Genomic DNA, 14,028 nt, shown 5'->3' with positions numbered 1-14,028 from the left:
AGGTTGACAGCTATTTGCACTCAGAGCAAAATTTCACTTGTGCCACCTTGCCATAACAGCTGGTAGCCCATCACCTCTGAGCCAAATACTTTACAGTACCATCATTTTGGGGCAAATATATTTTTTTTATTTGTTTAACATGGGTCCAGGATCCATATCTGAAAGTATTATAATGATATTTCTTCCAAGCCATGAATAATTCAAAAGGTTCATCTAGGTGATGCTTGTGAACACTGCCGGCCCATCTGGGTCTAACAAGATTTGATGATAGTGTGCTACACTCCAGAACACCCGTTTCCAGCCAGCCAGGCACCACTTTTGCTAGATCCTTTAGAGAGGAGCTGTTTTGAATAATGGCCTGACCTATAAAAAAGGCACTATGCGGATTCCCAATTGTGCCGAAGATATGATTGTACAAGTGTTACCCATAATTCAATACTCTAAACGACTGCATGCCACTTACCAAACAGTGTGTAGCACTGATTATAGTCGATTTTTATCAAGAATGTCAACTAACAAGTTCATCAGGGACATACGATATCTGTTTAAGACATAATTTGTCTGCAAAACAGCACGGAACTTTACAAAAAAACACCTTAATACTCACAAACGTTGTCACTGTTGAGTCCATTTTGTTTTTCCAACATCCTACATTTATTAAAAAAGCAAACCTTTTGTCCCATCTTTAACAAAACATCTTACAAAGAAAGAAAGGCATACAAATCAACAGGCTGTGTTCTAGCAGCATCCAAACGTTGGACTTCCCAGAAATAACCCTTTATATGTATATAGTATTTATATCTCATCTCTTGCCAACTATACAGACATTGCCAATAAGGAGCCATTCCTCTTTTTTAGTGCAGAAAGGATCAAAATACTCAATATTAAAATAAACAATTTGGAGGGTAAATTTAAATAAGAGTGTTAAATACAAGACACTTTCTCTAAAGTACTGTACAAAGACCATCAAACACACTTTGGCATTGGAAATACATCATTCGTACACTTGGTGGTACCTTATGTACCTGCAAGTGTTCAGGATCGACTGCATAAGAATACTTTTCTCTGTGGCAAAAAGAAAAAGGTAATAACATCATGGTAGACAATGCGTGGGGTTGGAAAAGGGACTACAACAACAGAAAAGACTACAGTATCCATACACCACTGGTTAAAGTCAGGCACGTTTTTGTTCCTGCAAAATAAACACTTCCAAGTAATCCGATACAACCGCAATTTCGACAACACCACAATCAGTGCTAACCATTAATAACAGTTTTGTGACTATCACCATATTTATTGCTAGGACAATTTCATTTTTTTTTTTCAAAAGTGGAGTATTTACAAAACTTATACAAGAACCTTGTAACACCTTAGTTATTTCCTGGTTGTTATATAATGCATTAAAAGTCAAGGTAAAGTTGAGTGAACTTGTTTACTGAGGGAACCGATAAGTTTACACTTGCCTTATTCGGCAAAAGAATATAGATTTCACATAAGTTACATTCATTTTTTTTTTTTGAAATTCACATGTTCCTTCCTATAACCAAATAGCCAAAAACATGAGATCTGCAGCATTCTTCCCTTCCTCCCCTTTATCTTAACCTTCTATAAATGTATCCCTTTACCCTCCCTCGGCCCCTTGGTATATTTACACTAATTCATGTTGTGGTTTTGATTTCAAAACAATGCTACTAGCATTAGCACGCTAACTCGCACTCATGCGATGGCTATTCACTTTGAATCACCGTAGCCATCGACGCTCTCGACATGCCACCGGCTCAGGTAATGTGGACTTAACGGCCATGTTGCAGTGTGTGTCAGTGTTTTTTGTTGTCGTCGCTCAGGGCTTCTTGTTGTCGACCGAGTGTAGGAACCACTCGCTGAACCTCCTGAGCTGGGCGGCTGCCGTTTGGCTCTCCTCGTGCAGACGCATGTTGTCCTGACGCAAGTGCTGGACCTGCTCCTGCAACATGGCCTTGTCCTCTTGCTCCTGTGGAGAGGGAACACACACACACTCCGGTTATTACGCAACCTGGCGTATACATATATACATATGATCACCATCTGGCACAGTAGACAACATTTGGCTTCATTGTGACACAATTGTCCGGTTGTACACTGCTTTTCTGAATGAGAATACAAAATATAACCAGATGACAAGCAACTGGTCTCTGTTATAGCCAGGTAAAGATGTATGTTATACGACGACGTCACCACATCATGGGCAAGCAATCGTGTTCTTGCTGTTTATCTGGTCAGATAAAGACATATCTTTCTGGATGCTGAAAAGACTGACAAAACGTCCTTTTACAATCAGTATTCCACCTGACCATGACGACTGGTTTCGCTGGGGTTGTATGATTCACAACATACACCGACAGAGAAGCGTACATTTTTAAAACAACAGCTAATTGCACAGACCATTTTAGTATATCGTAGTAGTATACTGATTCATGCGTTCGCCGCGCATCCCTTTGGATAAAGGTAATTAGCTAAATTACCATGTTATTGTTGTTATACATGCTAAAGTGATTCACTGGACACGTTACCGATGTGCTTCGGGGAGTTGACTATACCTTTCGTAGGTCGAACTGAAGCTGTCTGAGGATCTCTTCCAGTTGGATGACTTTGCCAGTGAGCAGAGCAGGAGAGCCATCCCTATATAGAGATAGAGAGAGACAGGCTTCTTTAAAGTTTTGCGAGACTATAGAGCAGTCTATAGAAATAGAAATGGACCTGTCACGATCTTCGTCGGGCGAAAGAGAGGAGGACCAAGATGCAGCGTGGTGAGTATTCATTTTAATAGAATACTTGAACAAAACAAAAACACAACAAAACAAACGACGACGAAACAGTCCCGTAACGTGAACACAAGAACACATAAAACAGGAACAATAACCCACAACCCACAATACAAAACAGGCTACCTGAATATGGTTCCCAATCAGAGACAACGAGGAACACCTGCCTCTGATTGAGAACCATATCAGGCCAAACACATAGAAACAGACAAACTAGACATACAACATAGAATGCCCACTCATATCACACCCTGACCACACAAAACATAGAAACAAACAACGCAAACTATGGTCAGGGCGTGACAGGACCTCTTCGTTATGTTCTGTCTTTAAGGTCATTTATGAAAATGTTTATAGTTATTAGTTCATTTTAAAAGGTCCTATGCAGATGTTTTTATCTCCAAATAAAATGTTCTGGTAAACAATTACTGTGATTGTTTTCAATTAAAATAGTCAAAAATAAACAAAAATAGCTTCTTAGCAAAGAGCAATTTTTCAAGGAAGGACTGCTAGGACTGTCTGGGAGAGGTCTGAGGGGGGTGGAGAAAACTGAAAACGAGCTGTTATTGGCAGAGAGGTTTGGAACTCTTTCTTATTGGTCTATTAACTAATTTGTGTTGACACCAGGCAGGCCAAAACTCCATCCGACCAAAACAGGCTGAAATTTTAGGCAGTCTTTCAAAAAGCTCTTACACTAGAAAGGCATTATCAGATTTTTCACAGTATTACTCCAACCACAATGTGATTGTTTTTTAAACACACACACACACACACACAGAGAGAGAGAGGGATAAATCACATGTTTGACTACACTGGGGCTTTAATCGGAATCTTTTGATCATAAAAGTTATTCCTTTAGAGGAGGATGAACAATATTTCAGGATTCATGCTATTGTCAGTGCATTCAGTCAGTAAGTAGTGTTAAACATACACATATGTAAGACCTTCAATAACTAAATCCCCTTCTCTACTAAGTCAAGCTCCTTTAACTGCCTGCCCCCCACCCAAAGGCGCAGTACACCTACCCTGCCTCCAGAGCGGCAGCCTCCGACGCAGCCACCCTTCGACTCAGCTCACGGGAGAGCTCCATGGCCTGCTGGGCCTGCTCCACATCCAACATGGAGCAGAGTGAACCCTGGTCCGCTGCTAAAGAAAACACACACTACTATTAAAGCCGCAATATGTAACTTTTTGGGGGTAGATCTGTTCTATGTGCTCTATTTCTATGCATCCCATTCTTACGTTTCGTTTTGCACACCAGCTTCAAATGGCTGAAAATAGTCAACAAAAATATAAAACGCAACATTCAACAATTTCAAACATTTTACTGAGTTACATTTCATATAAGGAAATCAACTGAAAAAAATGTATTATTAGGTCCTAATCTATAGATTTCACAGACACAAAAAAGGCAGAGGGGTGGATCAGAAAACCAGTCGGTATCTGGTGTGACCCCCATTTGCCTCATGCAGTGCGACACATCTCCTTCGCATAGAGTTAATCAGGCGGTCGAATGTGGCCTGTGGAATGTTCTCCCATTCCTCTTCAATGGTTGCGTGAAGTCGCTGGATATTGCCGGGAACTGGAACACGCGGTCGTACACGCCGGTCCAGAGCATCCCATACATGTCTGGTGAGTATGCAAGCCATGAAAGAACTGGGACATTTTCAGCTTCCAGGAATTGTGAACAGACATGGGGCTTTGCGTTATCATGCTGAAACATGAGGTGATGGTGGAGGATGAATGGCACAACAATGGACCTCAGGGTCTCGTAATGGTCACTCAGTGCATTCAAATGGCCATTGATAAAATGCTTTGGTGTTGGTTGTCCGTAGCTTATGCCTGTCAATACCATAACCCCACTGCCACCATGGGGCACTCTGTTCACAACGTTGATATCAGCAAACCGCTTGCCCACACAACGCCATACAAATGGTCTGCGGTTGTGAGGCTGGTTGGACGTATTTCCAAATTCTCTAAGACGACGTTGGAGGCGGCTTATGGTAGAGAAATTAACATTCTATTCTCTGGTATACATTCCTGAAGTTAGCATGCCAATTACATGGTCCCTCAAAACTTGAGACATCTGTGGCATTGTTTTGTGTAATTTTAGAGTGCCATTTTATTGACCCCATCACAAGGTGCACCTGTGTAATGATCATGCTGTTTAATCAGCTTTTTGATATGCCACACCTATCAGGTGGATGGATTATCTTGGCAAATGAGAAATGCTCACTAACATGGATGTAAACACATCTTTGCACAAAATTTGAGAGAAATAAACTTTTTGTGCGTATGGAACATTTCTGGGATCTTTTATTTCAGCTCATGAAACATGAAACATGGGACCAAGACTTCACATTTTTCTTCAGTGTACAATGTTTTTGGTTATGGAATATACATTTCCCAGCAGTTTAGCATTGGTACAATGATTCTCTCCACTTGCTTGTTTTCTCACAAACTGAAATTAGTCAAAGTATTAGAACTTTAGCAACCAGGAAATGGCGGAGCGATTTCTGCATAGTGAACCTTTAAATACCATGACACACATTTCGACTTCAATAATGTTCTGAACTGCTGGGAAACGCTAGATTGGAAGAGGAGAGCAGTTTAAATCAGGCGTGTTAGTGCTCGGCTGGAACAAACGTTAGCGGGAGAAAACATCACAACAGAAGAAGTGGTTGAGGTAACACCAGGCAGAGGCATTAGGCGGCTACAAGGTGGTAGAAGTACAGTGGTGGTAGTAGCTACTGTAGTGTTACAGAAATGCTCGTAAAAACCCTCATTTGATTTGGTTTCAACACTAAATCTAGTTGTGGAGGTCCCATAGCAGTAATAGCAAAAGCACCAACGGCAGTAAAGGCGAAAGAAGCTCTAATGCCAGTAACTAACTAGTGGTAGTAAAAGTCAAGGAATTCCAGTGAAGAGTAGAGCGCCTCGCTGAGCAAAATGTCATGTCACCTAGTGAGTCTTTCGGACAGTCTTTATCACCCAGACGACTGGCATCCTTGTCGAGCTCCAGACCTGAAAACAGGAGACAGCACATCCCTCAGATACAGTTCAGCTACCCGCACTGTGTACAGTCCACTTTCAGTGCAAATAACCTACAGAAGAGCTTAAATGCTCCAAAAGCAATGTTCTAAGGAAAGGCACATTCTGGTGCAGCCCTTTTAAGCAGTCCAATCTTGCAACCATGAAGGTGGAGAGCATGACTAATAGGGAGTGATGTAGAGTAGGATGGATCCTGTGGAGGTGCTATGGTTAGCGCCCATCCCTAAAACTTTGCCAGAGTCTATTCTAAAAGCAATGGAGCTACTTTCTAATTTTCGCTACTTTAGCATATTTTTTTATACTGAACGTTATCAGATCTTCAACAAAAACCTAATATTAGATGAAGGTTCAAGATTCAGTATCAACAATATGCAAAAATAGAGAAAATCAGTAAGGGGCAAATACTTTTTCACTGCACTGTATATAACAACTGGATCCACTCTCTCGGTGGGTGAAGAGGGTTGCACGAGCAGGCTGGGGGGTTAAATATGAGAGCAAACTAGATTTCACACAGTTAAGGCCCCACTCACAGTATAATATACAGTGCCTTCAGACTGTATTCAGACCCCTTGACTTTTTCCACGTTTTGTTACATTACAGCCTTTTAAAATGGATACAAAAACTCAGCAATCTACACACAATAGCCCACAATGACAAAGTGAAAACAGGTTTAGACATTTTCACAAATGTATTAAAAATAAAAAAACAGAAATACCTTATTTGCATAAGTATTTAGACTCTTTTCCATGAGACTCGAAATTGAGCTCAGTTGCATCCTGTTTCTATAACTTGGAGTCCACCTGTGGTAAATTCAATTGATTGGAAATGATTTGGAAAGGCACACACCTGTCTATATAAAAGGTCCCACAGTTGACAGTGCATGGCAGAGAAAAAAACCAAGCCATGAGGTCGAAAGAAGTATCCGTAGAGCTCCAAGACAGGATTGTGTCGAGGCACAGATCTGGGGAAGGATACAAAAACATTTCTGCAGCATTGAAGGTCCCCAAGAACACAGTGGCCTTCATCATTCTTAAAATGGAAGAAGTTTGGAACCACCAAGACTATCCTTAGAGCTGGCCGCCCAGTCAAATTGAGCAATCGGGGGAAAAGGGCCTGGGTCAGGGATGTGACCAAGAACCCGATAGGTCACTCTGACAAAGCTCTTCTGTGGAGATGGGAGAACCTTCCAGAAGGACAACCATCTCTGCAGTACTCCACCAATCAGGCCTTTACAGTAGAGTGGCCAGAAGGAAGCCACTCCTCAGTTAAAGGCACATGATACCCTGCTTGGAGTTTGCCAAAAGGCACCTAAAGGACTCTCGGACCATGAGAAACAAGATTCTCTGGTCTTTGGCCTGAATGCCAAGCGTCACATCTGGAAGAAACCTGGCACCATCTCTACGGTGAAGCATGGTGGTGGCAGCATCATGCTGTGGGGGTGTTTTTCAGCATCAGGGACTGGGAGACTAGTCGGGATCGAGGGAAAGATGAACGGAGCAAAGTACATAGAGAGTCTTGATGAAAACCTGCTCCAGAGCGCTCAGGACCTCAGACTGGGGCGAAGGTTCACCTTTCAACAGGACAATGACCCTAAGCACACAGCCAAGACAACACCGGTGTGGTTCCAGGACAAGTCTCTGCATGTTCTTGAGTGGCCCTGCCAGAGCCCGGACTTGAACGCGAACATCTCGAACATCTCTGGAGAGACCTGAGACCTGAAAATAGCTGTGCAGCAATGCTCCCTATCCAACCTGACAGAGCTTGAGAGGATCTGCAGAGAAGAATGATAGAAGCTCCCCAAATACAGGTGTGACAAGATTGTAGCATTTTATCGAAGAAGACTCAAGGCTGTAACTGCTGCCAAAGGTGGTTCAACAATATACTGAGTAATGGGTCTGAATACTTATGTAAATGTGATTAAAAAAATAATAGTTATTATTTTAATAAATTTGCAAAAATGTCTAAACCTGCTTTTGCTTTGTCATTATGGGCTATTGTGTGTAGATTGATGAGGGGGTAAAAACAATTTAATCAATTTTAGAAGGCATTATAAGCCAGTGATTCTCAACTCCAGCTGTAAAGACCCACATGACTGCACATTTTGTTCTAGCCCAAAACTAACACACTCGATTCAACTAGTCAACAACTCAAACAGCCCGTGGCTAAGTTGAATCAAGCGCATTAGCACTGGGCTAGAACGATAAAGTGCAGTCAGATGGGTTGCCGAGTGGAGAAACACTAGAAGCCAGTACCCTTCCTTAGTAACTGACATGGCGCAGTACACTATTGATACCTTCCAGATAGAGAGCATAGGACAATTCTGGGTAGGGAAGAAGACAAGAAAAAACAGACTAAGCTTGTGAGAAGTCAGAATAGCCTAGAAGATGTCCGAGTGGGCATCACATATCAATTTAGAAAGCCGGGTAAAGTGAGGTTGAGGAAAGTGAGGTTAAGTTTCTTGCGAAAGGGCAGCACCAACCATCCCCCACCTGCATCTGTCTTCTCAATATTGGGATGGTGTTGAGAGGTGACGTGGATTTGGAATGTGGTATTTGAGGACAGACAGGGAGAAGGGGAAAGGGATGGGAGCTGCTCTCGCTAAGATTGTCCTCGCTCAGGAGTGAGAAGAGGGGAGAGAGAAAAAGGGAATTGCGAGAGGGAAGAGAGATGAAAGTGGTTCTCACTAAAGATACGTGTCTCACTGAAGTTGCTTCTGAGAGCCAAGCGAGAGACTGAGGCTTTGAAAACCTCACCCATAATTACACGTCCCTCTTTCTTCCTTTTAACAATCACTCCGTTCTAATTGACAGTCTCAACATTGGCTTAACATTGACTGAAGTAAATCACAGGTGAAGTGATTATCATAGTAGAACACAAGAGGGCAAAGGGGGGAAGTAAAAGAGAGAGATATAGAACAGAGCCAGATATTCCTTTTCCTTAAAAAGACTAGTGAGTTGGAAACAACTAAAAACATCCCACGACATTCTTTCTGTAACGCTCAACATGGAAGACAAACGGTTGAAGATAAATATGAATCACAACCGAAGAATGAGACGCGCAAGGGAGAGAGGAATGTCTGTGTTGTGTCTGTTCTGCTGCCCTCTTGACTGTGAACCATTTGTCCTGTTCTAGTATGCGTGGGTCTACGGTAACATAAATAATGCTCGCTTGTTGCTACTAATGCTCACCCCGCCCTTTTCCCCCACGGCATGCTAATGAGGGCTAGCCTGCTCGAGTTTCTGCGTGCTTAGCAACACTGCCTTGAGAGCACACGGCGAGCGACACAAAACACAAGCCAATTAAACGACACGGCATAATAATGCCAGGGTCAGTACTCCCGCGACTCTCCAAGAAAATGAGTTCCCCCTTCTTTTCTCTGTTGTTGACTTCTATACAAATCGAAGGCTGCTGTGCAGCCCGATGCTAATCAATGGAGTCCCCGGCCCCACCCCTCGTTGCTCAGGGTGAAAAAAAATGTGGTCAACGGGTCCAACCTATCCAGTCTATAAACATCTGTTGGTCATGAAGGAAGCAGAAGGCATTTGCAGGAAGGGAAAAAAAACATTGTGAGTACATCACCCTGTAATTCCAGATGACCAGAAACACAGTTGGACGAGGTAGCGAAGCTATAATTGCCAGAGAACGTGTGCAAGCAAGAGGTGCAATTACGGCGCGAATTGGCAAAATGGTTCGCTTCTCAAGTCCCCAAATACTCTCTCTTTCCACTTCCTGCTAATTAGCACCTCGAGGTAGACAGACTGAGTTCAAGGTAGACACAGACAATGGGAGAGACTGAAGATTTTGACTGGGTCAAGATGATATTGGGGGGTCAATTGTAATTCATGTCAAGTCGCTTCAGCAAATGAATTTGGCAGACTTTAACTGGATGACGGACAATGAAATCACATCTGAACATTAAGAGAAAAGAAAAACAATGGTCTTTTCGCACTTTGAATTTCACGCCAAATTAAATACGGTACCTAAATTGACCAGAGTGGGGGGGGGAAAACAGTTCGATTTAGACACTGAATAAAGGCCAGGAATTGTTGGCAGCAGCTAATGGGGATCCATAATAAATACAAATACTGAGTGAACAAAAGGGTGAAAGCCTGATGAGAACTAGGGACAAAAGATTTGACAGCCTTTGACAATATGACACCTGACAGGAAGAACCTTGGTAGCAGCAAATGTTAATCAGGTACCACTTACACCTAGCTAGCATTCCCAGAACATTTCTGGTAGGTTAGCGGATAACATTCCCATAACCTTTGTTGGTCCAGCTTTTAAGTGCTTTAAGAAAGTCTGTCCAAAGGGATATTTTCCTTCTGACATTGCTCAAACGTATCATTTCCCAACAAATGTGAAGATTCCCCTTCTGATGTTCTCACATCACAACCAAATGGGTACCCGACAAAAAAACATTCCATACTGTTCTAGGCAATGTTAATTGTTAGCTGGGTAAGCTTTTGGAAGCATCAAAAGGTCAAACAGTGAATAAGCACCCAGTTTTGTTTAATGCCATGCGGGAGTATGATGAATCGAGACGTTGTCCTTACCTTCAAAAGCCCTTGCGGCATCAACAAGATGGGACCAGTCCAGGCCAGACACTGCTTCCGGGAGGGGCATCAGACTGCCATCAGCCATTTTGCAGCGGTCGGCCAGGGAGCTGTCAGAGAACCACAGCTCATCTGTAGAGATGAGACATTTCGGGTTTAGATAAGTGACTGACAAGCTCACCAATTTGGTTCTCTCTCCCTCTCCCTCCTTCCGCCTCTCCCGCCTCTCCCTCTCCCGCCTCTCCCTCCTTCCACCTTCCGCCTCTCCCTCCTGTCTACTGATAATTAGACATCAGTGCTCATCCATTCTCCACTTGGAACACCTGCTCCCATGTTAAGCCCAAACGGCTTGCAGATTTCCAAAGTCATTTCAGGGTTTTGGGGTTTCAAAGTCAGTAAAAACACAAATAGAGTTTAAATAAGATGGTACTCTTAACGAATGAAAGACGGGCACTTTCCACCAAAGCGTAAGACAAACATCTCGCAGAGGTATTTTTTTTTAGAGACATCTGGAATTCCCCTTGAAGCAAATACAATTCAGCCTGTTCAATTTGCACCAAATTGACCGTGCGAGACAAACCCCCATCCAAAATGTTAGAAAATGCTAAACAATTACATACTCAAATTGCACTCCTGCTTGGAAAACTGCCAAGAACACGGTTACTAAAAAAAACTATGTCACAGTCTGCTGTTGAAAGCTGATTAGAGGACGGAGACGAAAGGGGGAGCTTCCTCCCGCCAGACAGACAATTAACCTGCATCTAGGGGACATCCACAGGGGTCAGCTTTGGCGAACAGACTCACACAAACCTAGGCATACAAATGTGTGCATAAAAACCTCACATACGCACCTTAATCTCACACACAGCTGGAGATTCATGATGCTTAATTATGGTTTCTGATCCCAGACAGCAGCCCCCCCCCCCCCCTAGAGTTAAGGTGATCTGAATAAGACACAGCAATCACATATCCACACACACACAACCTCCACCCTCCAAGGTGGGGGGGGGGGGGGGGGTATTCAGCCCCTGTGTGTCATTGTGAAATACAACAAGTGGTTAGAATGTTTCAACAAAGAACGCAAGCAGGACCGACAGTGAAAGGGTTAATATCTTGCATACTCAATGAGCACATACTGGGATGTTTTTCCCAGTGGAAAATATCCAATATCTTGCTGTGTTTCTTATAAACAGAGTAAACTTTTTAAAATAGGTTTGCATAAGACAGATGGGAAATTGAAAGTGGCATACGCTGGTAGCTTTTACAACGGGTCTCGTAAAGTTCAGCTTCAGACTGGCAAGGGCGTTTGTATTTAATTGACCACAATGAGCTCGCAGTTAGATCTTTTTTTATTTCTATGGCCTTCATTTGAAAATCAAAATGGCTGCCCTGCCACTTTGTTTACTACTAAGCTGAGGAATGAGTCTGGAGAAATATAAAAGTGGCTGTAAATATCACAGAGTAGGCCTTTAAGTGCTTTTCAGGAGTAGGTGAATGCAGCTGTCCACTGTCCATTTAATGCGTTTGTCCATTTGCCTCGTTTGCGTTCCATCTTTGGCAGATACATTAATGATTTCGTAACATGTGTTCCATTCCTAATTGACTGTCTGAATCAATGAAATGTACTCCAAGGTTTCCCTAACATATAATAAAATGTAGGACAAACTTTGGTACTTTTACACTGACTATACAGTTTGGCATATTTCGATTTTAAGGTAAAAGGGGCCTTGTAAAAAAAGGTATGAGCTGAATATGGTGGGTTAGAGCAGGGCTGGAAGAAAAAGTATACATCCTGTAGCTCTCCAGGAGAAAGGTTGGCCATCCCTAGATATAAAGTATATATTATCTATCTGTTCTATTACATTCTGTTTTCACAACTGACAAGACCTAGCTAGCGAGAGAGACTACGCCACCCCCCCTACCCTAAACGGGCAGACACTCACTCTTGTGTAGCGGCGCCCCGTGGCTGTGGCCGAGGTTCATGCGAGGTGGCAGGGTGCTGGGGTAGGGCTCAGTGGGGGTGCTGAACAGATATATATCGTTGGGCAGGGCCTGGTCCAGGAGAGAGCTCCGAGAGTTGACCAGGGACAGGGTTTTCCTGTAGCTGCTGCACAGGCTCTCGTCCGACAGGGTCCGGTACAGGGACCTCCGTGGGGACATGGGCAGGCCGCCAGGACCAGTCAGACTCTGCGGGAAGGGATGGAGAAAATGAGGGAGGGGAAAAAGGGTGACTGAAAATCCTGAGACATTTTACATCTCGGAGGGCTGCACCGCGGAAGGGGTGATTCAAGCTCCAGCTGGTAGTGCTAAACTAGGAAAAAAACTGCCTGAATCTTCCACAAAATTGGCTAAACAGTAACTTCGGTCTACCACAGTGCCAAAAATGAGAGCCGATAATTTCCCCTCAATTATCTGACGATAGCTTCCCTGCGCATAGTAGTTGGTATCAATTCAGGGCATCAGACAATAATCTTCCATTTATTACAGGAGGATATGTCAAGACTATTGACTATTATGTTGCTGGCAGCCATTTTCCTGTGATGTATTTCTCAATCAGTGAACAAAGAGGACTGAAGAGCAGCTTGCTAGCTCCCAGATCAAATCCATTTGTATCAACCCCTTCCCATTCTACCTCCACCCTTGTTTCCTGGCCACATTGTCTTCTTCTAATTACCCAAGAGCCTTTACATCAAGTGGTGGGGCTTTTTCCTGACGCTAGGCCGGTGGTATTGAACGGTAGATGTCTAAATTAACCTTTCGACAGGCGGAGGGAAGCTGTGCTCGACAAAAGGTTAGCCCAAGTCTGGCGCCTTATAATCCCACTTGGTTGTCATTTCAGTTCATTTGAAAACGGCGGCGGCCTTGATTTTTAATATCACAAGCAATCTGAATGGATTATGTCGAGCGGAGGAAGGAGCCGACTGAAGGAAATTAAAGCAAGACACTCATTGTCAGGGGAGGAAATGGCTAACACGACACTAGATAATGCTGTCAGCTCTATTTATTACATTTCTATCTGCGACGTTCAAACATTTCCTTTCACTGAACACAGCCCAGACAGCGTACGAATGAACCACGGAGTCGGAGTGATAGTGAACAGAGTAGTGTGTGGAGAAAAACTCGCGGGAGCAGGGGCTCACCTTGCCACGCCCCCCCTCCCCAGGGGAACTGTCGGGCAGCATCATCTTCAGGAAGTCCTCTCTGGTCAGGCTGGGCTGGCTGTCTGCACCCAGCATGGCCCGCAGCCTGCTCCCCAGGGGAGGATGGGGGATGCAATGGAGAGAGGGAGGGAGGGGAAGACGAACAGGCGGAAGAGAGAAAAGAGATTGAGATGAGTGAAAAAGGGATAAATGAAGAACGATGGTAAGGTAGAGAATGTAACGAGAAAGTGAGGGTAGAGAGAGAAAGTGAGGTGGAGAAAGGAGGGAAGAAAGAGGTCGGGATGAGAAACAGGCAGAGAGAGGGTGTATATTGGGGGCAAAAAAAAAGGTAAGAGAGCTGCATTAGAGACAAGCTTAACAGTTTCATTGAAGTTTCTTGTGAAAGCTATTGTACAAGGGTAGGTGGGAAGGCAGTCTCTCCTGAACAAAGAACATGTGTCTAAAATAACACCCAATGCC

At 43.5% G+C, this 14,028-nt stretch overlaps 1 protein-coding gene across 6 annotated transcripts in view; it reads right to left on the bottom strand.

Annotated features, from left to right (window-relative positions):
- Positions 1–630: 630 nt before the first annotated feature.
- Positions 631–14,028, bottom strand: part of LOC139566989 (signal-induced proliferation-associated 1-like protein 2) — a 96,636-nt gene continuing 83,238 nt past the window's right edge. For 2 of the 6 annotated variants that reach the window (XM_071388391.1, XM_071388392.1), the window contains exons 16-22: positions 13,549–13,654; positions 12,352–12,595; positions 10,409–10,540; positions 5,763–5,825; positions 3,827–3,947; positions 2,577–2,658; positions 631–1,990 (exon numbers count right to left, since the gene is read on the bottom strand). In XM_071388391.1, the coding sequence (XP_071244492.1) occupies positions 1,841–1,990; positions 2,577–2,658; positions 3,827–3,947; positions 5,763–5,825; positions 10,409–10,540; positions 12,352–12,595; positions 13,549–13,654 (898 nt within the window). In that variant the 3' untranslated portion in view covers positions 631–1,840. Of the gene's footprint in view, positions 1,991–2,549; positions 2,659–3,826; positions 3,948–5,762; positions 5,826–10,408; positions 10,541–12,351; positions 12,596–13,548; positions 13,655–14,028 lie in introns of all 6 variants that reach the window. The other 4 variants (XM_071388393.1, XM_071388397.1, XM_071388396.1 and 1 more) reach the window with 4 other exon arrangements.

Source organism: Salvelinus alpinus, unplaced genomic scaffold (genome assembly GCF_045679555.1).
Source record: "Salvelinus alpinus unplaced genomic scaffold, SLU_Salpinus.1 scaffold_40, whole genome shotgun sequence".
In the NCBI taxonomy this organism is placed as follows: Eukaryota; Metazoa; Chordata; class Actinopteri; order Salmoniformes; family Salmonidae; genus Salvelinus; species Salvelinus alpinus.
Note: the sequence above shows the minus strand (reverse complement) of the source record. Positions and strands in the feature narration are given on the sequence as shown.